Source organism: Perognathus longimembris, chromosome 4 (genome assembly GCF_023159225.1).
Source record: "Perognathus longimembris pacificus isolate PPM17 chromosome 4, ASM2315922v1, whole genome shotgun sequence".
Taxonomy (NCBI): Eukaryota; Metazoa; Chordata; class Mammalia; order Rodentia; family Heteromyidae; genus Perognathus; species Perognathus longimembris.
The window spans coordinates 70,880,849-70,908,206 of NC_063164.1; the positions used below are offsets into that span (position 1 = coordinate 70,880,849).

The window sequence follows — 27,358 nt, forward strand, 5'->3', positions numbered from 1 at the left end:
TGAAAACCTAATTGACACTTGAACTCTAGCATGACAGGGGTATCTTACCGTTTCCAATTCTGCTCCTTCTCAGTCTTTGTATCCCAGTAAGTAACAATCACACCATTTAATTTACCAGGTCACAAAAATCACTTTTACAACTGCTTTCTCATCATGCCCTATATCTTATCCTTCAACATTACTCCTTTCTTACTCCAGTCTTACTTTCTTTCCAAAATAGTGTAAGTATTCCCTTTTCACCACCTCTACTGTAGCCAGCCAGGCCTATGCCAACATCATCTGAATTACTTCAACAGCCTCATAGTCTCCCTCCTTTCAACATCACCCCCTTACTGTTTATTCACACAGCAGACTGTTTTAAACCATACATTTCATCAGGTCATTCCTCAGTTGAAAATCTTACAACAGCTCCCAACTCATGAAGAGAGAGACAGTGATAGACACAGAAAAAAACAGAGACAGATAGCCTATAAAACAATACAGTAGGAACAGAGAGCCTGCCTTTGCATCTTAGAACTTTCACTTCCTCTCTGGTCCACTGACAAGAGGCCACTATAGCACCTTTGCATTTCTGCCTGGAAGGTACACTAGTCATGTTTCTGTGACTACAACAAATACCTGATAAAATCAACATACAAGAAGGAGAGATCTATTTTGACACAATTTTGGATGTTTCATGACCAATTAGCCCATTGCTTTGGGCCTGCAGTGAAATAGTTACATCATGGGAGGAGCATGTGGTAGGTGGCAGACAAGGCTCATTCACCTCATGGCTAGGGGCAAACAGAAACCAATTTCCCACAATCCCCTTCAGATGAACACTTTACTAACTTAAGTCCTCCCACTGAGTCACCTCTTAAAGGTTTCATTGCCTTCCTGAGATGGCTAGGGAACACTCTAGAAGACTGTCCCACAAAGGATCCAGGTCCCTCTTACCTTTTTCAAGTGCTCAGGTGATATCTTAACAATACAATCTTCTATGACCATCAAACAACATTACCAGCTTACTCCTGTCTCATGCTGATATTTTCTCTCCTTCTGCATAGATTATATGGCCATCTGAAACATTCCATATTCTCTGATTTCTTGACATTGCATCCATCTCTCTAAAAAGTAAGTCCAATGGACAGGAATTGTTGTGAATCTCAGTTGCTACTTTACTCCCAGGAACTTTTGCGCCTATTTCAGTTCATATATTTCTACAAAGGACTGTGATTAGCATGAGATGGCCTTCAAATATTTGAAGAAAGAGGGACAGAAGTGAATTAAAAGTTCCATGAGGGCAGATGCTATTAGGCCATTTAAATTTTTGGACATGTTAATTGCACATAATGTTCATGTCGTATTAAACGATATAACTATTTTTTAAAGATTTCCAAACTCTTTAAATTTAAGCTTATAATCTCTGTTCAAGTATGAACAATCCCAAAATCACCACTAAAGGATGGCTTCTTAAGTGCTGCCAAAATGACACAAATACCTTCTCAAAATGGATGGGAAAGGATCTCTCAGTGCTGTCATTCTAAGGAAATGTTACAGCAAATAAAATACATTTCAATGCCAAGTCTCCAAAAAATTTGAACTATTTGTGTCAATCCATGTATTATTAAAAGAGACAGATGCTTTCACAAATAACTCCACTTTTCCAAACAATGATGTTGGTGATGACTTAGTTAAATTAGTAAGGAATTCAAGAAAGCAGAAGTATGCAACAGAGATAAACAAGAAGCCTTTTCTCTCCACTCTCTTAAAAAAGAATGGTATAGATGTGGTATAAACTTAATGCCTCCCCCAACCCAAATGCTGAAACTCTAAACCCCAATGTGATGGTATTTGAGGTTGAAGCCTTCAAATACTTAGGTCTAGAGGGTGGGGTACTCAGGAATGGGATTAGTGCCCTTATAAAAAGAAACATAAAAGAATGTGTTTCTTCTTTCTCTCTACATTTTCCAGGTGAGGATACAAGAACATGCATCAGAAAAAGGTCCTAAGCAGATACCAGACCTACCAACACATTGATCTTAGACTCCTCATTCTTCAGAACTGTGAGCAAAAAAGATCTGCTACTTGAGGCATTCAGTCTATGGTAATTTGTTATGGCAGCCTAAACTAAGATACTCTCTCACCTTCCAACCAAGTAGTCTTTAACAAGAAAGACTCAGTAGACAGTAGTCCTGAAAAATACCTAGGAAGCCTCAGTCTTTCTACACATCCATAGCTCTGCCTGTAAAACACCAGCAGATAAGTACAGATCAAATGGAAACTAGACTATTTTTCATGTAAGATGGCTCGAAGGTTATATAGAATCCTTCATCCATAAAGTGACTGAGCATTCCATAGGGCAAATGCTGTTAACATACCAAAACAAACACTCCCAAATGCTTTCACAACACTTGTGTTCAATGCCATAAAGAACATCTTAGTCCTATATGAGAAGACTCTGGTCTCTTCCCAAGTTCACTGAGGGGCTGTAATTTACAACCAATCACCTGGGTGTATCTGTTCAGCTTTGTTAAACCTGTACCAAAGTTTCTGGTATACTCCTTTTAGCTTTCTCTATGCATCTTTAAAGATAGGAAAATAAACATTAACGGTAATTAGCATCAAACAGTTGCATTAGAAATATTTACTTTTAATTGTTAAATAAAGTAGTATGGGATACCAGGTAATGGCCATAGTATAGGCATGAAAATGGGGACAATTACAATAAGTACTCCTCATTAACTAATCTGTTCATTTACTCAACAAACATTGACTAAGTAGGGAAAATCTGCTCATCAGATATCTACCTAGCATCTACTCGACCAAAGCTTGTGATGAGTGACGAGCTAAAGCATCATTTACAGGGAATAAAAGAGGTAGCTTCTAAAAAAACAGGAGAGATTAAAACACACACCACATGGGCTGGGGATATGGCCTAGTGGCAAGAGTGCTTGTCTTGTATACATGAGGCCCTGGGTTCGATTCCCCAGCACCACATATACAGAAAACGGCCAGAAGTGGTGCTGTGGCTCAAGTGGCAGAGTGCTAGCCTTGAGCAAAAAGAAGCCAGGGACAGTGCTCAGACCCTGAGTTCAAGGCCCAGGACTGGCCAAAAAAAAAAAAAAAAAAAAACCACACACACACACACACACACAAAACTGGCATACAGTGAAGTACAGAATCCTCTCCAAGACAACTCAAGATATCCAAGTAGTTATGAAGCCTCAGAAGAAAGCCAATATTATCAGTTTTTATCACAGTAACAAACATAATTATCAATCATTTACCAAATTTCAAAGTGCAATTTGGAGTTTAAAAGAATATACAGTTAAACAGATGCAATCAATTCCAACTTTGGAATGCTTTAAACATCAAATTTAGATGATCTCTGATTCATAAAATTTTACTTTTATTAAACATGTATTAATTGTACATATTAATGGGCCACAATATATTTCCATACTTGTAAATAGCATAACTAATTAATTCTAGCCATCGTTTTTCAACTCTTCCTGTTCTCTCCACCAATCTCTCCTCTATTCCCAATCACTATAAAGAACACATTACACTTTTCTGGGTCTGATTTATTTCTCTTAACATAATGTCCACTAGTTCCATCTATTTTGTTTCAAATGACAGGATTTCATTCTTCTTCACATATGAATGTGTATATGTGCCACCTTTCCTCTTGGTGGTCTTCTAGACACAGGCACAATACCTCAGCTATTTTGCAAAAACATGGGATGCAAGTTTCTCTTTGGTATTCCAGTTTTATACTCAGAAATTGGATGGCTGGATCATATGGTAGATCTAGTTTTGGGTTTCAAACAAGACTAGAAAAACTAAATAGGAATACTAACATTTCATCAGAGGTGAGCCTGAGTTCAAGTAACAAAATTCAACAAAGATTATTAAAAATTCATAAATAAGAAGTCTGAGAATGTTAGCTCAGCAGTTGAGTGCTTGCCTAACACATATAAGGCCTTGGGTTCAATCCCCATCACTGCAAAAAGATTGTTTTTAATGTAAAAGGAGAAACAGACAACCAGATATTTGAAGCAATAAAGCATGTAAATTTAATTGAAAAGGGGAAATGTGATCAGATTTTAGCTTTTATATTATAGCATTACCTAATAAATGATTTCGTAAAAGCATATAAAGGGGGCTTGGAACATGGCTTAGTGGTAGAGTGCTTGCCTTGCATGTATCAAGCCCTGGGTTCAATTCCCCAGCACCACAAAAACAGAAAAGGCCGGGAGTGGCACTATGGCTCAAGTGGTAGAGTGCTAACCTTGAGCAAAATGAAGCCAGGGTCAGTGCTCAGGACCTGAGTCAAAGCCCCAGGACTGGGGGGAAAAAAAAAAAGTATATAAAGGAATCAAACTCAACCTATTTTAAGATAGTTGTTGAAGATTACTTATAGCTTATTATAAATTACTATGATTCCAGATAATTCACAAAGTGCAATGATAAAGCAAGAAAAGTAGGTAATGTGAATTCTTCTTCTCTCTTCATGACCCAAAGGATCACAGAAGACCTCCACACTTCCTTGACCTCAAGAATCCTTATAAGCTGGTACTGCAGTCTGCAGGAGTGTACCATCATGCTTGATCCTGGACAGCTATACCCATGAAACGGTCCAGCATTCACAAGCTCCCCATCTGCCCAAGGAGAAATCTGGCAGAAGCCAAATACAAAATCCAAGGCTGGTGATGCGGGGAGAAGAGATAAACCCCTGTCATCCTGAAGACGAATGGAAAACTGGGGCACATTGCATGTGTGCATGTGTGTTCTATACTCGTCTTTTTTTTTTTTTGGAGGCTCATTTATTTATTGTCAAAGAGGGGTTACAGTTTCATACAAAGCAGTGAGTACATTTCTTATCAAACTTAATTACCTCCTCCTTTGTTTTTCTCCTACCTTTCCCCCTCCCCAGTTCCCCCACCACCCTCCCCCAAGTTGTACATTTGGATGACAGCATATTGTCTTGTAAGTATTGCTGTTGCATTGGTTCACCTTTTACCCTTTGTCTCTTCATTTTGGTGTTTCCCTTCTCTAGTTCCAATAAACGTATGTACAATACCTAGTGTACCAAAGTCAGTTACTGTGACACCAAGGGTCAAGCCATGGAGAAGAGAGAAAAAAGAAAAGGACATAATTTCATATGGTATACTAGTCTTTTTATTTTTGTTACAGCTCCAAGAATGACTGCACTGCTTTGCTCAGAAATTCTTTGGTCAGAGCAAACTCTGGGTCTTTATACAAATCATTCATCTCTACAATACTACTCCCTCTATTAATATACATGTTTCAATAATTTTGTTACTGTGTGTGTATGTGTGCATTCATGTGTTTAAGAAATTCATTATTTGTAGTTTGAATCCTTGTGACTTAATGCAATCCAAAATATAAAACAAAAACAAAAATGCTGTGGCTTGCAGGTTTGTACTCTTAATGTGTCTCAAAGTACAAGTAAAGATTTCCTAATAGAGTGCAATTATGAACAAAGAGATTTTGCTCAACATGCACTTCTAAGTAAGAGGAAAGATGGACAGCTGGGAAATGAACTATCTAACTCGCTTTCCAGAATTTAAAAGCAGTAGGATCTTAGACATCAACTAGTCTAATATTTTCGGTTGACTCTCCAGATGAGCTCTTTGAGTACCAATGTGAGTGAGATATACTGAGGATTCACTGATGTTTCTACACTCTTTCAGATATTTAATGTGGACATTGTCACACAAACTTCTGAGAAGTCCTATAATTTATAAAACAAACACATTACTTAACTCACTGCTTCCCAAACATTCTTGTCTTTCACCATCACATTTTTTTTCCTTTGTGCAATGCACTAAAGCATCTGTCATTGCAAATCCTGTTCAGGAGGTCCTGATGCTGCACATTTTACAAATGAAGGACATGAAGTACAAAGAATTTAACTGGCTTAGCCAAAATCCTACATTGATGATGACAAATCAGCAATGAACATAATGAGAAGTTAGACAGAAGTCGGAGAAAGGCAAAGTTCCCATCTTTATATGCCTGCATCTCACCAAGAAGTAGCCTCCTGTGTATCCCCCCCTCCGTCTTCTTGCTTAAACTTAGCGTCTCTCAACTTATACTTCCTGCCTGATCATGTCCTCTAGCTTGGATTCATCCATTAATAAGCATGCACTTCCCTCCCTCAGGGAAGTCTTTAACACTAATCTTCTAGGCTCTAGAGTTGAGACAATGACTTGCCAAGGGAGTGGTTTAATAATGAAATTGGCACTATTAAGGCGAATAGAACTTTCTGGCTCTCCTCAAATTTATTCCTGGTTAAGCTTAGGGATTTTCTTGATAAGACAAGAAAGAAATCAGCATTTCCTCATACTGATTATGAAGTAGGTGATGCTTTAGCTCCTTCTCTGCACTCTTCCCCATTTCTCATGTCCAATCTGTCTCAGGACACTGAAATGTCAGAACTGCCCAGGAGCTATAGGAAATGAATTTGCCTGCAAGGTCTCACAAAATGCTACAGCACTCTAGATTCCTTAAGTATGCATGGCCTAGATGAAAATTGAACCTTCTAGCAAATGTCTCTCCTACCTAATTTCCACACCGAGAAGAAAGTAACACTACAGACAACACATTTCTTTAAAATGCCATTCCAATCTGTGAAATCCATTGCCCTTCATTTAGAAAGTTGAGCTTGGTTTCCAAACAGCCTGTTGGGAAAATTCCCTTCATGTCACCATGGTTTTCACTTGCCTGGCATGCCTATACCAAGAAGTAAAACGGTGATTGACATTGGGACTAAGAGGAATTGAACCCTTCTCATTTCTCAGACTTCGGTGGAATTGATGCTGATCCAACCACATCCCACCTAGTGCTTCTTAATTCAACATTTTAATCAGTTGGCCATGACTCCAATTCCTAGCAGTGAATGTGAAGAAAAACAGCGGTTCACTGGTTATAAAGCACCAACCCTGTGTGTATCACTTCCGCCTGTACAGGTGGGTTTTCAGAAGAGAGTTTTCAGTAGTACAGAAGGACAGTGTACACTGTATCCATATACAGCAAGTTTTCTCTATCACCCTCTATATTATTCTGTTAAAAGGAGAAAACACATTCAAGATACTCAATGTGTATGACTTGGAAGCTACTGAGTGACTTAGAGAAATAGGTCACAGTAAAAAACAAAAGTGGTAGAAAATTACTCATGAGTAATTAAAACTGCATCAGGGGAAGAGGAATGTCTATGCCTACTTTCTACCTTGAATTTTTAACAAAAAAATAATTAGAAGGACTCTTTCAGAAGGCCAATGCTGCTGAGTACTGTGATGCTCTTTGACTTGTACTACAGTGTGAGAATGCCACATCAAAGTCATAGATCTTGGGTGACTCTGGGCTCAGAGTCTGTTTCCCGATGCCCTCTATACTTAGAAGATATTGCTAGAACACCAGGAAGGAAAGATTCTGAGACGCATCTTCTAGCTTGAGGTCCTGATCTGTTCTTCTTAGACATCCAGAAGCCAAAGCTAAGGTGGCAGGTGTCAAATACAACAAACCCTACCCTTTCCATGTGAACCAATTCGTGTGACTCCACCTGGATCTTTATGGCTCTTCTCTACGTAAGCTGTCATTCTATTCAACGTATTTATTCAGAGCTTACTCTGTGCAAGACAATGTAATTGGGACAGCATCCAAAAGAAATAAGTCACTATATAAATAGTAAGCCAGGATGCAATAAAGTGTATGTCATTACAAAGTACAGGTATAATAAAGAGTGAAATTCACAGTGGTGACAGAATCAGGAGGAGAGGCTTCTTTTGAAGAGGTGGCATTGAACTAGTCCTTGAAGGATAAAAAGCTTGTCATTTGGAGCTAGTACACAGAGGCCACTCCTCATGGAGGGTATATCTGAGCCAGGACTGGTCAGCACTTCGGCAACTGTTTCTGTGAATTCACTTGATTGAGTGATTCGGAAACTGAATTAAAAGAATTTGATAAAAGAAAAAATTCCTATGAAATCACACACAAAAGAAAAACCACGTATTTCTAATACCATTCCTTTGATCTTCTATAGAAAGCCGGTACATAAATGAAGACTATTATGTCCACTAAAGTCAGTATTCTTTTTTTTTAAACATGCTTAACATTTGTTATTTATATGTTCAACAAGAATATCCCAGTGAGTTTGCAGTTCACTTGCTGCAAAGAAATATGCAGCGATTGTAATTTATGTTTACAAAGCCTTTCTAAGTCTGAAACATTGGTACAAGGATATTAAATAGCATAAACATGTATGTATGTACTATACTCTCAATTATGTAAAAAAAAATCCTTCAAAAATCTTTGAGGGAAAAGTGTCAAAATACAGACAAGTATCTGGATTATCTCCTCGTCCTCGTCCTCATCCTTCTTCTCTATCTTCTTCTTACTATTTATGCTGGGGGGTTGAACTCAGGGCTTGGGCGCATTCCCTAAGCTTTTTTGCTCAAGGCTAGCTCTCTAACACTTGAATCACAGCTCTACTTCTGGCTACTTAAATTGGAAATAAGAGTCTCATGGACTTTCCTGCCTGGGCTGGCTTTGAACCACTATCCTTCGATCTCAGTCCTCTGAGTAGTTAGTATTACAGGCATGAGCTACCAGCAATGGGCTTACTTTTACTCTTTTAAAAAAAGTCTCTGAGTTTTTAAGATTTTGAAGAGGATTTTATTATTATTATTTGCTTGTATTGGGGTTGGAACTCAGAGCCTTTCACTTGCTAAGCTTGTTTGCTTTGCTACTCCTCTACTACTTGAGACATGTCTCCATTTCTGCTTTCTGTGGTGCTCTCTCTGTCTCTGTCTCTCTGTCTCTGTCTCTGTCTGTTTCTGTCTCTCTCTCTGTCTCTCTCTGTCTCTCTGTCTCTCTCTCTCCCCTCTCCCTCCCCCCCTCTCTTTCTCCCTGCCCCTCTCGCTCTCCTTCTCTGGTCAGTCATGGGGCTTGAAGGCATGGGCATTGTCCCTGAGCTCTTTTGCTCAAGGCTAGAGCTCTACCACTGAGCCACAGTGCCACATCCTCAAACTAGTAGTTAACTGGTGGTTAATTGGAGATAAGAGACTCACTGACTTTCCTGCCTGGGCTGGCTTTGAATCAAGATCCTCTAAAGTCAGTATTCTTAAGTGGCAATATTTTTAGAATATTTGAAAGTGGATTTATTTTCTTTCCAAGAAAAATGCTAAGAAATTAAATGTATTCTATATGAATAATCAAGATCTGTATAGTGAAAAACAACAAATTCTGAGGTTTCATACAGGAACAAGATAAAAATCTTCTGCTCTGGTAAAATTCTTTCTGACAGGGCTGGGGATATGGCCTAGTGGCAAGAGTGCCTGCTCGATTCCCCAGCACCACATATACAGAAAAACGGCCAGAAGCGGCGCTGTGGCTCAAGTGGCAGAGTGCTAGCCTTGAGCGGGAAGAAGCCAGGGACAGTGCTCAGGCCCTGAGTCAAGGCCCAGGACTGGCCAAAAAAAAAAAAAAATTCTTTCTGACAATACCATGCATATTGTTTTGACCATAATACCTTATGAAGATAATGCTGAAGAACAATATACAAGGATTCCTGGAGCCCTTGTACGGCTTAATCTGCTCCAGCTCCTAGAGTACAAATAACTTAGACTGAGTACTTTAAACACAATAGGGCTTTATTCATTACAGTTCAAGAGACTGGGAAGTCCAAACTGTAAAAGCCAGTGTCTGGTGTCTGGTGAAGGCTCCTGTGCTCTCTTGGATACACATTTTACCCTAACAAAGCAGAAGGGTCATGAAATTCTCTTCCATCTACTTCATAAGGGTACTGATTCCATTCACTACCAACACTAACAATGAGAGATTAAATTCCAACATAAAACTTAGGAATATACCAATATTCAGACTATTAAAATACTCATTTATAGTACTAATAACTAATGGTTTGAGGATGTAAAATGCTCCCTTGCAAATATTCTAGTTTATAAAGAAGGGCAAGAGTCACCTTTATTTGTACATACTGGGATCCACATGGTAGTGGGAAACCCAAGGCAAATTCTGTAAGAGAGAAAATCCAAAGCCAAGGAAATAGACAAAACACAGAAACAACATAAACTAAAAGATGGGTGCTAGTGGCAGGAATTAGAACAAATGTTAACAATAAACTAGATCCCAGATAATAAACCCACACCTCTTCTGTAGACCAGGAAACGATACAAGTGTGTCAGAGGATGAAACGGGATCTCAGAATTCAGCACTCTTCTTATTTCAAATATCTGTGAACCTAGAAAAATTCTCAACTTTATGAATTCAGAACACTGAACCGTATTAACAGATAGAGTCTTCTGTTATAGGAGCCAAAGGATTGTGTTGTCAGGGAGAAGGAAACAGACTTATTCTCTGTCTCATAAGGTTTACATTGTACACAACAATTAGTGGCTAGGCACAGTGGCTTACTCCTGTAATCCCAGCTACTTGAGAGGAAGGTATAGAACTGTGTGTGGTTCAAGGTCACCCCAGGCAACAAATTAGTGAGTCCCTGTCTCAACAAACAAGCTGTGTTTAATGAGGCACATCTATAACCCCATTCACAGAGGTCTACTTTAGGAGTAACATGGTCCAAGGCTGGCCAAAGGAAAAAGTACAAGACCCTATCTCAAAAATAACTAAAGCAAAAAGGGAAGAGGTTGTGACTCAAGTGGTAGAGCACTTGTTCAAGATTCTGAGTTCAAATCACTCTATCATCAAAAATGAATGGAAGAGCTGGGCACAGGTGGTTCACACCTCCAATCCTAGCTACTACTCAGGAGGCTAAGATCTGAGGATAGTGGTTTGAAACCAGGCCCAACAAGGAAGTGTGTGAGAGTCCACCCAAAAGTGAGAAGTGAAATTGTGTTATCCTTGAGTAAGAAAAGCTAAGGGACAACAGTGTCCAGACCCTGAGTTCAGCATGAAGGGGAAAGGGGAGAGGGAAAGGGAAAGAGGGAGAGGGAGAAGAAGGAGAGAAAGACAGAGAGAGGAGAGGAGAGGGGAGGGGAGGGGAGGGGAAGGGAGGGAAGGAGAGGAAATATATTTTCATGATGTTTCTTCACATTCTAATTAGCTATGGAAAAAATGAATACCTTTGAGTTTCCTGGTTCTATCTATAAAAGCACTGGTGATCATCTTCAACCACACTTTCCCCTAGTAACAAACACACATACAGACACACATACAGATACACACACGCACCACAAATACACACACATATGCACAATCATTTCAACATGTTGCACTTTAGAAAGAGAATTCCAAGGGAGAAAATCAGACACACTTTTCAAGATTGTCAGGTATTATAGAGATTATAAAGACAAGAACATTTGTCTTTACAATATGATCATATGAAAGTGACAGTTGTAATAGATCTTTTTCTCATAATGTTTTTCCTTCTAAGAGCAATACATTTACATTGTAGAAAATTTGAATAACAAAGCCTACAAAACCACTTGCAATCCCATATTACCCAGAGAGAATCACTATTAATATTCTAATGTATTTCTCTTCACTGAGAGATGAATAGAGGACTTTTTTTGACTGTGCAGTATTTAATATGGGATCACACTATTATAAAGTTTTATATCCTGCCTTTTTTCCATTCTTTTTTCCCCTTAACATTGACTTTAACATTGTGGAAAAAATAATTTTTTAAACAGTTGAGAGACATCAGCCAGTTATGATGTCCCCTGATGGGAAAGAATTTAAAACCACCCCTTGTAAGTACATTTGAGATTGCTTTTTCCAAGTACACTTATCTTCAATCTTCTACTTTCACTTTAATCTTCTATTATTTTTCTTGCCATTTAGGTTGTCTTTTGAGTTTTCCCTATAGCTCAGCTTCACAACTTGGTCTTCACTTACCATAAGAACTGCCTATCGTCTGTAAACATTTAGAGAAGTGTTAAATAAGACCATCTCCAAACTACTTCCTAGAAGCACCTGTTTGTCCACTCAGAAGAGCTCACTGATCCACACTTTATGTCATATTTCTTGGCCAAGCCTCTTTTTCATAATAAGCAATTGTAACTAGGAGGAAACTGGGATGTGTTACTTGATTAAGATTTTTGAAAGATTTTTTTAATTGAATGTTCTGCAACATTTTTACAGCAAGCATATTTTCTCCCTTTAACAATACATTGTCTCCAAAATAAAACATTATTTGGCTATAATCCATTGTCTTTGAATATAAATCAGCCTCCAAGATAAGGATCTGATTTGGTGGCCCCAATATCCTTCTGAAACTCTTTCTTGGACACAATTTCCTCAAGACACTAGCAACAGTCTCATCAACACCCAGAGGCATTGTCATCTATGAGCCAAGTGTCATCTGCAGAAGTGGGTGAGAGCCATCTGGTCTTAAGTTGTGGAGATTTACAAGTATCTAGCCTGTTGATGAGGCCTGGGACATCCTGAGTACTTGCCACTTCTGGATCTAGTACCTCTAAGGTACTGCTTAAGAGAGTCTGAATGTAGGAATATTACTCAGCAAAAACATGAAAAAAAATCATTTGCACTCTATTTTACCTCTCTCTAACTCAGAAGACATTTACTATGATGAAAGCCAAGTGCCTTCAATTTCTCATTCCACTGTGTTTTAGAAACCACTTGTAAAGATTTCCTTTTTCAAATTCATTTTAGCTCCCTCATGTCTATGTGCATATGATCCATCACCCTTAATTGGCTCAACTTTATAATCTAACCCTTCAATGTCCTTTTTTCATTATATGTAAATGTTCTTTTCCTGTCCTTTAAATTTTCCCAATATATTTATGATTTTAAAGAGCAGAGTACAATATCTTTGCTTTTCAGGTCATATCTGTGTCCCCATAAGATAACTAATATAGTCCTCTATATACAATTATATAATTTTAAATAAATTTTAGATAAATAAATTTAAAATACATTTTTGTTTTGTTCTGGTTTTTTTTGTTGTTGTTGTTGTTTTGGTTTTTTTGTGTTTTTTTTTTTTGCCAGTCGTGGAGGTTGAACTCAGGGCCTGAGGCACTGTCCCTGGCACCTTTTTGCTCAAGGCTAGCACTCTGCGACTTGAGCCACAGTGCCCCTTCTGGCCTTTTCTATATATGTGGTGCTGAGGAATCGAACCCAGGGTTTCATGTATATGAGGCAAGCACTCTTCGCCACTAGGCCATATTCCCAGCCCCTAAAATACATTATTTTAAATACTTCTTTCCACTTGTTTTTCCCCTCTAATGTGTCAACCTTGAGTCTCTTCTAGAGAATGACTTTGATTTTGACATCTTTCTTTGGAGCACCCTCTTCATTTAAGTATTGAGTGGAAATGAAATAGGTATCACTCATCCTTATATTCTTCCATCTCTGTTCTATATGCAAAGCACCCAATAGCATTTCTGGAATTCTAGTACTCCATGCTAAGCACTTGACACGCATTATAGCTTGGATCTCAGGTGCTACCCTGGAAATATCATTGACAAGGAATTTCCCCATGTGTACCTTTCACCTAGAGTAGAACTGACACATAGTAGGAAATCAGTAAATATTTGATGAATGGATAAATTGAAAAACTGCATGAGATTAGTGTATTCATATGTTACACAAAAGGAAATCAAAGCACAGAGGTTTACTTTCTGAAGACCTACAGTCCAAGAGAGGCCCAGACTTGAACCCTAAACCTACATACTTAATCAAGACTTACTACTAGTAAGTTCAATACCCATCCACATTAATGCAAGCAAAAACTAACCCATGTACCATTATAAATATTACACAATGTCACAAATAAATATCATAAGCAATAACTTTCCAAGAAAAGATCACAAATGCTGGGCCTTTAATAACCAGAGAGGCAGATATCTATAGGATTTCTTGTTGTTAGCTATGCAAAAAATGTAACTTCTTTTTAATCAATGTCTTCTACAAATTTTCTAAAATAGTTAAAAAGGATTTAAGAGCTTTTCATATATGAATACCCCTCTCCCACCCCTACTCAATGGTTCTGGGTTTAAGTATTTTTAGTCAATTCTTTCTAAAGTAAGAATAGCACTAAGAAAATAATCACCTAGGAATTCATTGTTAATTGACTATAGAGCATATGGAGAGTTTCTGCTGGTATGGTAGAAAACTTACACATTTCTCAAACAACCCTGCCACTACTGGCCATTTGATTTGCATGAAACACTACTAGTAGGAGACCATTCTTCAGAGTTTGGTTGCTTATACCTTTTTATAAACTCTGTAGCAAAATAATACAATAAAAAGAGTGGTTCCTTGAAACCATTGTTAAGTCTCTTCTAAAATCTCTATTTGCCCATACAATGAGGAAGCAAAGGGACACTAAGTGGAGAGCAAGGCATTTTGAGAGAGGCACATGCTGACCTTAAAGGTGTAGGGTGAATAGTAGAAAGGGGAACAGGAAGTAGAAGTTTGCCACTATCAAAGATTTAGCAGTGCAGGAAGAGAAGGAAGGAAAAGGGGAGGGAGAGAGGGAGAGAAGGAGGTGGGGGAAGGGACTTGGAAACCACTTGAATTTGAACCCTGATATTCGCAGATCGTTCACTGAAAGATACAATTTTTCATCTGTAAAATGGAAATGAGAAAAATGTCTTCTCACTTTAATTGTACATTCCATGTGCCATGAAAACCATACAGTATGAAACAATGTGTGTTTATTTTTTTAACATGACACTACTTGCCTACAATGCACCCACTTTTGCATTCTGTACTAACAACATTCTTGTTACTAAGCTATCAACAGCCTCCAAATGTAGCCCCACCAACTGTGTCTATCTTTTTGGTTTGGATGGGTTTCTGCTATTTCTAACCCAAGGACCCAATATACAATTTTCAGCCAGCTCTGTGTGCTTGCAGGCTTACTGGGTGCTCTCAGAACTAGCATGCTGTAAACCTCTGTTTAAACAAGGAAGCCTCTTTTAAGTCCTGTCTCAGTCTGCTGCCTTTGGTTGAGGTGGAAACTAAAATTGAAAACAGATAGATGTTTTACATTTAAATAGGTTTAACATAAACGTGCATTAAGCCATTTCATGGGCGATTGCACAAATATCTTTTGCAAACTTGGTGCACGTGAGCACATATACAGTAACCATTCGTGCCTTCTAGAGAAATAAGGCACAGATCCGAAATTTTAAACAGCTACTTGGAGTTCCTCTCACTGGAAAGAAAATGTAATGGCTTTAAGGGAATTGCTTTTAATATCACGGCATCTGCAATGGTGGCCAGAGCAGTGCAGCACACAGTATATGTCACCGCAACTCAACTAAACAAGAAATAAGCTTCCCTCCGGAGAATCTAAACTCCCTTGCCTCCCACAAAGAAAATTGAATTTTGGAGGTCACACCTTGGGTAGTTTACCAGAGGGAGAAGCGTTTTGACTTGGGCTCCCGGAGGTCAATGCTATTCCTACAAATTGATGGGTTTCCACTTCCCCAAATTAAAATAAATCTTTAGAGTACCATAGGATAGCAAGGTGATTGTGGCACTAAAGGTAACAGACCACACCTGATTAAAAAAAAAAAAAAAAAAAAAGTCCAAACATCAAGTTTGGGAATGCACAGCAAAGGCCAAGGTCTATATTTGGGAGGGGGGGCGGGGGGGAATAAACGGGGACAGGAAATGACGAGACTTTAGTGGGGATCTGAGATGGGGAGAGAGAAACAGATGGATTTAGGCAGAAATTAATTGCTTAGCCAAATATGAATCAATCAACCCAACTGCTGTTACCAGAGAGTTAAATTTAAAAAAAATAAAATAAAAACACACACACACACAAAAAAACGGTCACCAAGTCCAGCCTAAGCAAAGTCCCTACTCCCCCCCCCCGGGCGGACAGTTCCCACACTGTCCCACCGGGGTCATCAGGGTAGGTGGCCCAGGGTCCTAGCGTGATCCAGCTGCCCTGGGGCGGTGCCCCCACGACACTGCACCTCACGCGGTGGCTCTGGGTCGCCCAAGTAGCCGGGCCACTGCTGCCGCCCCCGGCAGCAACATGTGGAGTGCTGCCACTCCTCTGCCTGCCTGCCTGCCGGGGAACTCTCTGGGGCTGGAGTTGCTGGAGGAAGCACGACTGGCTGGGGAAGGTGTGGAACTTCTCATGGGGAAGATGCCTCCAGCCTGGCACTTGGCCGCCGCTGACCTTTCCCTCCCAGCCCGCGGCTCTCCAGCGCCGGGCACTCGCCCCTCCGGACCTGCCCGGACGCGCGACGCGCGGCGCGCGGGGCTCGCTGCCCACTGCTCACTGCACTACAGCAGTGGTGCCGAGGCTGCGACCCGGAGCCCCAGTTCCCGCGACTCAGCCCCATTCCCGGGCTTGGCCCAGACCTCGCACTAACCCGGGCGGCTGGCACCAGCCTCGTCTCTCGGGAAGCCCGCTTATACTCACCCGGGCTGCGCGCGGATTTCGGCCGCCAGCGGCAGCCCGCTGCCCCATCCCACGAACACTGCGGCGCCCCCAGAGTGTGCAATGCGGAGCCCCGCCAGTGCGCGGCCGGAGCCAGGGAGCGCCGGGAGGGAGCGAGGGAGGAAGGGAGGCGAGGGCGGGAGGGAGACAGCGGGGAGGGGCGAGGGCCCGGGACTGCGCGCGCCACTCCCACTCGCTTCCAACACTCGTAGCCGACCCTGAATGCGGCCGGCCAGCCCGGCCTCGCGGGTCGCGGGACCAATCAACGCGCGCAGGAGGAGCCGATCCCTCCACAGGACGTGCTCATTGGACCAGCGCGCGCGACCCAACTCCTGGAGAGTTGGCCTGAGCTCAGACTCAGCAAACTCTGACCACCATGTACAGGTGGGGTACCCTGGCGAGCTACACCCCCCAGAGTGAACCGGAAAAGGGCTGTGGTGGGGAGTTTGGGACCTGCTCAGCAAAGCTGTTCCCAGAGATCATCCAGAGCTAACAGTGTTTGGTCAGGTTGTAGATTCCTTCCTGTGGACAACCACCCCACCCGACCGGCCTCCGTCCAGCCGGTGGTCCTGCCCAGGCTAGCAGCTATGTATGTGTCCTGGGCAGAAGCAAATAGCCGGGACCAAATCTCTCTCCCTACCCTGCCCTTGGATGAGACTTGTCCCCCTCAACTGAAGTGCAACTCCAGCTCCAAACGCAAGGCTGGTAGAAGCCTCTAGACGTTCATAATAGAGGGCCCAAACTTCTGGGCAGACAATGGAGGAAGCAGTTTAGAAGTGGGAATTTGGTTTCAGAATTTGGTGGCAACCTCCCAGAGGCGACATTTTCCAACCTTCTGCCAAACCCTTTACTTCAGCAATCTTCTTCCTCCCTCTTCCCCACTCTTTCTCCAGTCTACCCAACTCTCTGTGGAGGATTTTTCTCTCCCTTGTAAATTATGCTTAAAAGCTCCTGAACTTTTCAGTTTTGATTCTCAACAATTGGAAGTCATTCGTATTCCTGGCCATCGGAACAGCACCAGGAGCTGATGGAATGACCAAGAAAAGTCCTAGAGAATGTCTGGAGGGAAAGAGGATCCCACGGGCACGCCCCAGAATTGGGAACTGGAGACCAGCCGCCTGGACAATGCCTGTATATCTGCTACCTTCCCTGTAGGATTGTCTTCAGGAGGCAGGGTGACCTGACACCACGGCTGCATTGATCCACTTCAAATTTCTTCTTCCTTCATCCTTGGAATTTCTATTCCTAGAGCTTTATCAAGACGTATCTGAATCTCTCTGCTCCACTCTTCCCCAGAATCTACTCAGTCTTAATATAAAAATACTCTTACCCCCTCCCCACCCACCTTCTACCTCCCCCATCTCTCTGTTTGGAAGGGTCTGGCATTCAATAACCTTTTATAAACATCTCCTGGATGTCAGACACTTTTCTCTCGGTTATGTGCACAACTTCCCACAGAGATCATTGAAAAATAATGAGCACTCCTTTGGGACCTATGACAAGGAAAGAGATCTCCACTGTGGCTGTCTTCCTGTAAGGCTCATCACTTTCAATGAACTTCATATGAACTGGTCAAACGGAACCTGCCTGTGTCCCCTAGTATCTGTGCAGTCTACCTGTGCAGGTTAGCATCTGTTACTGATAAGGCATGTAGAGGGTGTCGTTGCTGCCATTCCTTTTGTTTTCTTTAATAGTGGGGAAAGTCTGTCTTTGGCAGTTCCTGATTATGCATCCAGTTCATTTGATTTAAGAGAGAGGAAGAAAAGAAAGAACAGAGATGTGGGGAGGAGAGAAGTAAGGAGGGAAGGAAAGAAGGGAGAAGGAGGGAGGAAGGGATTGTAGCAAGAAGGAAGGAAGGAAGAGGAGGCGGCAGGGAGAGATTGGGGCACTAGATGTTAGTAGTAGAGTGCTCCTCTAGCATACCAGAGACCTTGGGTTCTAGTATAATGATAAAAACAATAACGCTTTAATAAATTATTTAGTTTATAGATTTTGTAAAATTTAACAAGTTCGGCATGAAGGTGAGCTGTTAAAACAGTTCACGAGACCAGCCATCCCTGTACAATGAATCCTTAGGCTTGCTTTTTAAAACTGCATTTTAGAAGGATAGGAAGGTTTCCTGTGGAATGTTTGCATGGTATCTCTATATTTGGGGGATAATGGATAATTTTACTTTCCTCTGTGTTTTTAATGTACTTTCTAAAGAATATGTAATATCAAGAAAAACTAAAAATTATATCAACTATCATTATAAGAACTCCATAGACATGAAAACATCTAAAGTTATAAATCTCTGTTCCACTTCACCCTTCACATCTTGTCACCAAGTCCCATAATTCTGTTCTCTACTGTAGCCTCTGCCTCTCTTCAACATTGGCATTGCCACTGGCAGGTCTTCACCTTGCCTTACCATTAGTTTAGCAACAACCCTTAACCATTCTATCCCAGTGGGCCACCACACCGCTATCTCTGTCTGAAAACAACTAACATGATCATGTAATTAAGTCCTGTTCCCCAGTTGATGAAGTTCAAATCAATAGCCTTTCGTTCACCATCTGAGCCTGGTTTTTCATTTTGACCTCATTCTGTCCTCACATTCTCCTCAGCATCCTGCCCCACAGGACACGTTTTGTCCATGGACTCTCATATGTCCATGTGTAAGACCTCACACTGCTGGAAAGCTGCCCTTCCCTGTCCTCAACAGCAAGTTCCTGCTTCTGTTTCAGAACTCACTTCAATTGCCACCAAAACTGCCAGTGGCAGAATTAGCAACTCCTTTTCTTTGTACTTCAATAGCAGGTATTTTTACCTGCTATTTAGTCAATGACTATTAATCCAGCAACTGCTTTGTGCCAACTACAATGAAAAGGCATAGTAATGTATTTATTCTCCTGGAGCATGCCATGAGAGAGACAGACATTAAGTCACACAAATACATATTTCCCAACTTAGGTAATTGTAATGAAACCACTGTGAGTACCAAAAGAAGCAGGGTTTACCTTGAACACAGGTCAACCATAGTTCCTACTGAATTGTGTTTTAATCTGTTATTTATTAAAGGTTCCGTCATTCATCATATTCATATATACCTCCATGCAGACCAAAGTACATGGTCATGTGGCTTCCTGATAATTTTCAAAGAAGTAGATATTGGGAAACACCATGAAGAAGGTGTATGTGTTAGTATGCTTTGTACAAGGTCCAAAAGACTTCAGTTGTGTGCTACAAAAATTTTTACCATTTTATCCTTCTCTAGTGTTTCTCAATTCTAATATGATTCTTTTTGCATAAATTACTTAATATCTTTATTTCCCACTTAGGAAATATGGCTCTTGTATTTTTATAAGTAATCTGTTGTTGCTGGAAGGTAATTTTTCTTTCTTCTTTTATTTTTACAAATTTTACTTTCAGCATATAAAAATTCAAGGTCCATAATATTATGATACAAAGTTTAAAAACACAAATCACAATAGAAAATATATAAATTGGACTTTGTCACCACTAAACACTTTTCCCTGCAAACAACAAGGTGAAGAGAATGAAAAGGAAAGCATAAATTGGGAGGTAGTATCTGCAAAACTCAACAATAAGAAAACAAAGCCATTCAATGAGCAAAAGATTTGAATGCATACTTTGTCATATAAAATGGTATTCAATACCACTACTCATAAATTGAATATCAAAATCACAAGGAGGTACTACTAGATGTGTTAAAATAGCTGAGAGGGAAACAAGGAAAGAGGAGAAGAAAGAAAGAAAGAAAGAAAGAAAGAAAGAAAGAAAGAAAGAAAGAAAGAAAGAAAGAAAGAAAGAAAGAAAGAAAGCAAAAAAGGAGAGAGAAAGAAAGAAAGAGAATAAAGAAAGAGAGAAGTAAAGAAGGAAGAGATAGAAAGAGAAAGAAGGAAGGAAAGAGAGAAAGAAAAGAAAGTAAGAGGAGAAATGGGAGTGAAAAAGAAGAAAGGAAGAAAGAGAAAAAAAAAGGGACAATACCCAGTGCTGGTGAACTTGCTGAACAACTAAAATTTTCATACATTTTTAATAGGAATGCAAAAAATGAAATAAAAGGTTTATGTTCACAAACCTGTAAACAAATTTTTGCAGCAATTCTCTCACCCAAATATGAAAACAACGCAAAATTTCCTGAAAGAGGAATAATCAAACTGTAGTATATCTATGGAATGGAATATACTACTCAGTAATAAAGAGGAGACTGCAAGGCACAGATGGCTCACACCTGTAATCCTAGCTATGCAGGAGGTTAAGATCTGAGGATCAAGGTTGAAAGCCAGCCTGCACAGGAAAGTCCATGAGACTCTTATTCCCAATTAATCACCAAAAAAGCCATAAGTGGAGCTGTGGTTCAACTGGCAGAGAACCAGCCTTAAGCAAATTAAGCTCAAGGACAGCACCTATGCCCTGAGTTCAAACCCCAGAACCAGTACAAAATAAATAAATAAAACAAAGAGGAGATCTTTGATATAAGCAACATTTTGTATCTCAAATGATTATGCCAAATGAAAGGAAACAGGCTCAAATGGCTGAAGTGCATACACTAGTGAAGAATGGTAGACAGCAACAATGAAGAACTTGAGGTTTATCCTAATAACGGGAGCAGTCTCAGAGATCAGATCACCTACATTTAAAAGAAGCAATCACTTAAACCATTGTGGTTTGGGTTTTTCTGTTGCACAGAACTGAAGTTTATTTTACCTAACATATGAATTCATGAGTTAATTAATATTCCCCTCAGTGTATGCTTAGCTTATTCACCTGTGCCTCCTCCAGTGCAAGCACTCAGAGTGGATACTTATTAAAAATTAGTTAAATGCATAAACGCATGAGAATGAAGGGAAAGTTAGGATCTTACAGGAGTGGAATAGAATGTTTTATGTTCAATGGGTGTGTTCCCCTTGAAAGTAGTTACTTTGGCCCATTACATTTTTTTACTGCAAAGATATTCTTCCAACTCAAAATATATATTTCTCTGTCCCTTGCTGCTCATTAAAATATTGCCTTTTCCTAAGTAAAATTGTTTCTCTTAAATGAGCTGTTTTCTTTTTTTAATGAGCTTTTTTCCCCTCAATGAGCAAACAATATATTTAATATGCCTTAATGTTTTACTCATTTTTCAAGATCCCAAGTAGCATCTGATTTATCTTCTTTAACTCTAACAAATTCCAAAGTTGATACAACAGGCACTAAGTAAAAATAAAAATCCACATTTTATGCAAAGCTTGAGAGGCTTGGGCTCAAAAAGCCATCATATTTCCAGATATATCAGTAAAAGTAATTTTCATTTATTGGACACTGATGGTTGACATTAAGCTCTTGAAATATCATTAAAATATTTCTGCTCTAGCCAGTTTGCACAGTCAACTGACTTTTAAAAATCATTTATAGCTAAGCTTCTGTTGTGGAATTTATTATACAAACTCAATTTTATCCACCTGTCTTTCTACTAGGAAACAGAAATCCCGGCTGCTGGCAGAGACCAATCCTCCCACACTCATTGCTTTATACTTTTTCTATAAACACTTTTCAGATAAATAAGCTTGTCTCCTAATAACCACCTGACATTAAAGATATTAAGGAGCCCAGAGAAGAGGGTTCTGGGAAATGGACAGAAATATGTCAGCTAAAGAGGATACTATGGATTTTTATAAGGTCTAAATGTGTTATTATCCCTATTTTCCCAGCTTCTATCAGTGTACCCAAGATAATCTCATGCTGATTCAATGTTTTTCCTGTGGTTTTATTTCTGTACTCAGGGCCAAAAAAGTGAAATGGTAAGACATTGAGTTCCTGTCATCCCATCAATATCTTACTTCATCCCCATCTAATAAATACCATGCTTCTAATAATGCATCTAATAAATACCATAGCTTAATCAAATGGCAAGAAAAGTGCTATGGTTACATATGCCCCCCCCCCAGGTGTGTTAAAAAAAACTTAATCCCTAGCTTAATAGAATTAGGATTTTATATGTTGGGCAGGCATATTGGCTAATGGCTCAGGAAGCAGAGATCTTGGAAATTGCTGTTTAAGGGGGCCAAAAATTTCCAAAACCACATCTAGTAAATGTTTTTATTATCCTTAAGTACTTGTACAAAGAAGTTGCCATCCAACAAGGCAGTTTACGCATACAATGAATCATGACCAATGTCACCCTTATCAATATTCTTACCCACACGTTCCCTCACTTTTCTTAATTTTTAAGTTATGTATTGAATACTTTCACCATTTCACAAAGCAGTTTATGTAAACAATTCATCTTAATTGGTGTCATCCCTTCAACATCTTCACCTTGCTTTGACTCACCCCTTCCTTATTTTTCTCACTTCTGTAGTATATACAATGATTTCTTGCCTGCATTCTCCCCACTTCCTACCTTTATTCTTCTACCCCTCTCCCTTTGTCTCCACCCTCCTCTCTTACAAGTACCCATTTCCTGGTACTTATTTTGTTGGGCTCTGACCTAGTCTTTCTAAGGATTTGATCTCTCCATACAGTCCAATATACTTCAGGTAACTCATTTGTAACCCCTTGCATGCCATTCAGTGTGTTTATTTATAGATTTAAAGGCACATTCTAGCTATCATAAATGAGGAAAATCATGCAATCTGTGTTTCTTTGGGTCTGGCTTGCTTCATTTAATATAGTGATTTTTTTCCAAGTCTTTCTGTGTCCTTCCAAATGGAACAATATCATTCTTTTTTTTTTTTTTTTTGCCAGTCCTGGGGCTTGGACTCAGGGACTGAGCACTGTCCTTGGCTTTTTTTTTTTTTTTTGCTCAAAGCTAGCACTCTACCACTTGAGCCACAGCACCACTTCTGGCCTTTTCTATATATGTGGTGCTAGGGAATTGAACCTAGGGCTTCATGTATATGAGGCAAGCACTCTTGCCACTAGGTCATATTCCCAGCAATATCATTCTTTTTGATGGATCAGTAGAGTTACACTATACATACATATATATGTGTATACACACACACACACACACACACACACAAACACACACACATTCCTTTCATTCCTCCATTTAGGGGCATCTGGGCTGATTCCATATCTTGGCTCTGGTAAATAATGCTGCATTGAAAATGATTGTGTTGGTTGCTTTAGTGTGGCCTTGTTTGTGCTCTAGTGGATAAATGCCTGGGTCATAGAGTAGTTCTATGTTTAGTTTGTTGAGGAGCATCCATGCTGCTTTCCACAGTGATTGAGAAAGCTTATATTTCCCATAATGTAATATAGTTCTCTTTTGGCCACACCCACACCAGCATTTGTTAATGTTAATTTTTTTGATATTGGCCATTCTAACTAGGATGAGGTAGAATCTCAATGTTGTTTGAGTTGCATTCCTTTTATGGCCAGAGATGTTGAATATTTCTTCACATGTCTATTGGACATATTTACTTCTTATTCTGAGAAGTCTCTCTCTAAGGCAATAGCCAATTTATAAATTTGATAGTTGCTTATTTAAGGGCTTTCTTAGTCTAATTTTTTGAGCTTTAAGTGTACTTTGGATATAGGCCCTTGACTAGCATATAGCTGGTAAAAATCTTCCCTTATTTTTGTGGGCTTTCTACTTAGCTTGTTTGCTATGTCCTTTGCTGTGCTGAAACTTGTTTTTAAGCTTGTTCTAATTCCATATTTCAACTACTTCTTTGATTTTTTATCTTTCTTTTATTTATTTCTGGATCTTTACTTAGAAAGTTTCCACCTGTGCCTAGGAGCCCTAGTGTTTCCCGTATCCCTTCCAATAATAGTTTCTGGTCTAACATTGAGGGTTTTTTTTAATCCATTTTGAATTGATGCTGTGGCAAAGTGATATATAAGGATCTAGTTTCAAATTTCTGCATGTGAATATCCTGTTTTGCCTGCACCATTTCTGGAAGACATTGTCTTCCAGCCTATATTTTGACTCCCTTATCAAATAGCAGGTGCCTATAGGCCTGTGAGTTTGTTTCTGGGTCTTCTACTCTGTTCTCATTGGTCTTCTTGTGTCAGTACCAAGGTGTTTTAATTAGAGTTTTAAATTAGCTATTCATATTCCTCCAACACTGTCCTTACTTTTGCTTTTCAGGATCACTCTGTGTCTTGGTTGTGATAGTTAAGGAAGCTGTGATAATACGAGCATTTTTCAAGTGAACATGTTGTCTGAGTTAGATAAAGAAAGAAAAAAGTGGGGCTGGGGAGATAGCCTAGTGGCAAGAGTGCCTGCCTCGGATACACGAGGCCCTAGGTTCGATTCCCCAGCACCACATATACAGCAAAACGGCCAGAAGCGGCGCTGTGGCTCAAGTGGCGGAGTGCTAGCCTTGAGCGGGAAGAAGCCAGGGACAGTGCTCAGGCCCTGAGTCCAAGGCCCAGGACTGGCCAAAAAAAAAATAAATAAATAAATAAAATAAAATAAAAAAAAAAGAAAGAAAAAAGAAAGATGATGTTAAAATGAATATTTTATTATCAGTCCCAAGCTTTGTAATATTTAAGCGTTATAGTTTCTCACCTTTTTTCTTTGGGACATGGGAAAATAATTCTGTGTGTTCAAATTGTTTCTGATGGGGTATGTGTTTGAGAGAGCCCTTCTCAACTTTCTTGCTAGCATGCATCCCGATCCCACGATTGAAACTATCATTATTTCTTGCCAAACACAAATAAATAAAGTAAAAAAAAAATAGTTGAGGGCATAACTCACTGAGTTTTTAATCTAATGAGGGACAAAATAACTCATCAGGTAATCTAACAAATAAATATGAAATGTGAGAATATTAAGAAGGGGAATTTGGAAGGTCTCAGAAGGTATGACTGAGGAATTAAACATCTAACTTTCTTTTATAAAATGGTCATGCAACTGATATTTTTTAGGGAGGCTTTAAACAATTCATCAAAAAAGAATTAGTAGATTTCTGCTTGCTGCTCACACAGATTATCTGGGAACAAAGTTACCCTCTGGATTGAAATGACAAAAATTTTGCCAATATCTGTATGAGATAGTTACTTTAAAGACTATACAGTATGATCCTAAAGAAACATTAAACAATATACTTATTTTTCACACTTTCATATATTTCTTATTTAGAGTCTCCAAAGAGCTAAAAGGCCGATAGATAAGTGAAAATATCAGCATCCTCATGTGTAGAGTTCCTCCTTTATTAGCTTCCTACTGTTGGCCACAATTAGGTGGCATAAAATGGGAGAAATACATTCTTTCACATTTTGCTTTTTTTTTTTTTTTTGCCAGTCCTGGGCCTTGGACTCAGGGCCTGAGCACTGTCCCTGGCTTCTTCCCGCTCAAGGCTAGCACTCTGCCACTTGAGCCACAGCGCCCCTTCTGGCCGTTTTCTGTATATGTGGTGCTGGGGAATCGAACCTGGGGCTCGTGTATCTGAGGCAGGCACTCTTGCCTCTAGGCTATATCCCCAGCCCCTTCTTTCACATTTTGAAGGACAGAAGTCTGAATTCAAGGTGTCCTAGATGAAAGTGCATTCCATGCCTCTCCAGTAGCTTCCTGGTGGCTGCCCACAATCCTTGGTGTTTTTCAGTTTGGCAATATATCTGATCTTTGCTGTCTGGGTATATGGAGTTTTCTCTTTGTGTCTTTTGTCTCCTCTGTTTTCTCTTATCAGGATGAAATCATTTGATTGAAGCATAAACAGAACCAGTGTGGACTCATAATCACTAATTACAAATAGCCTATCTCCAAATAACGTCATATTCTGGAATATTGGGAGTCAGGGCTTCACCATACTGTTTAGAGGAATACATTGAATCTTCAACACACCACTCATACTTCTTGTTATGCCTCCACAGGAGAAGGAATGATAGTTTTCCTTAAACTCTTCCAGTCCAATTATTTCCCATGTCAGCTCCAGCTCTAACCCCTACTTTTCAGGATTTCCCTTTTATAAGAATCTAATCCTTGGTCCGGGTCGGAGCCATGGGGGTGGCAAATTCAAGCTCCGTCAACCCCGTCGTGTTCTTTGATGTTAGCATTGGTGGTCAGGAGGTTGGACGCATGAAGATTGAACTATTTGCAGACGTTGTTCCTAAGACAGCTGAGAACTTTAGGCAGTTCTGCACTGGAGAATTCAGAAAAGATGGGTTTCCAATAGGATATAAAGGAAGCACTTTCCACAGGGTCATAAAGGATTTCATGATTCAAGGTGGAGATTTTGTTAATGGAGATGGTACAGGAGTTGCCAGTATTTACCGGGGGCCATTTGCAGATGAAAATTTTAAACTTAGACACTCTGCTCCAGGCCTACTTTCTATGGCAAACAGTGGCCCCAGTACAAATGGCTGTCAGTTCTTTATCACCTGCTCCAAGTGTGATTGGTTGGATGGGAAGCATGTAGTGTTTGGAAAAATCATTGATGGACTTCTAGTGATGAAAAAGATTGAGAATGTTCCTACAGGCCCCAACAATAAGCCTAAATTGCCTGTGGTAATCTCACAGTGTGGAGAGATGTAGTCTAGGTGAAGACTGATTTCAGGCCTTCCCTTGCCCCAGATGATGTTCGAGTTCCTGGTTTTGCTTCACTGCCTGCCACTGCTTCACTGGATAAAGAGACCATGGAAGTACATAGACTAGAACTACCAAGATTATGTTTAAATTTTCAATTGTAAATAAAGGATTTTTTATGTGTTGTGGGGAAAAAAAAGAATCTAATCCTTCTGTCAAATATAGTCAACAGTACTGGATACTCTAATACTCACTGATGTATTTCAACTTTGAATATTTAGCTAAGGAGAAAAATGTCTTAAAACATTTCAAAAAGAAATTGAAGCATATTTAAGGAAATGGAGAAACCACCCATGCTCTTGGTTGGGAAGAATTAACATAGTAAAAATGGCAATACTTCCCAGAGCAATTTGCAAATTCAGTGCAATACCCATCAAAGTCGCAACAACTTTCTTCAAAGAAATAGAGAAAGCAATCCTAAAATT

The 27,358-nt window shown here is 39.8% G+C and overlaps 2 protein-coding genes across 2 annotated transcripts in view; one reads left to right on the forward strand and one right to left on the reverse strand.

Annotated features, from left to right (window-relative positions):
- Positions 1-16,506, reverse strand: part of Lypd6 (LY6/PLAUR domain containing 6) — a 146,976-nt gene extending 130,470 nt beyond the window's left edge. Inside the window, exon 1 of the mRNA XM_048345495.1 lies at positions 16,394-16,506. The gene's annotated coding sequence lies outside the window, so the exon portion shown is untranslated. The remainder of the gene's footprint in view (positions 1-16,393) is intronic.
- Positions 16,507-26,334: 9,828 nt separating this feature from the next.
- Positions 26,335-27,037, forward strand: LOC125350019 (peptidyl-prolyl cis-trans isomerase H-like). Its single transcript, XM_048344294.1, has one exon. It carries the CDS (start codon positions 26,349-26,351, stop codon positions 26,880-26,882), a length of 534 nt encoding a protein of 177 aa, XP_048200251.1. The 5' UTR covers positions 26,335-26,348; the 3' UTR covers positions 26,883-27,037.
- The last annotated feature ends 321 nt before the right edge of the window (positions 27,038-27,358 follow it).

Excerpts from the sequence above, each read along its gene's own strand:
- LOC125350019 (XM_048344294.1), top strand. The coding sequence starts at position 26,349 with ATGGGGGTGGCAAATTCAAGCTCCGTCAACCCCGTCGTGTTCTTTGAT.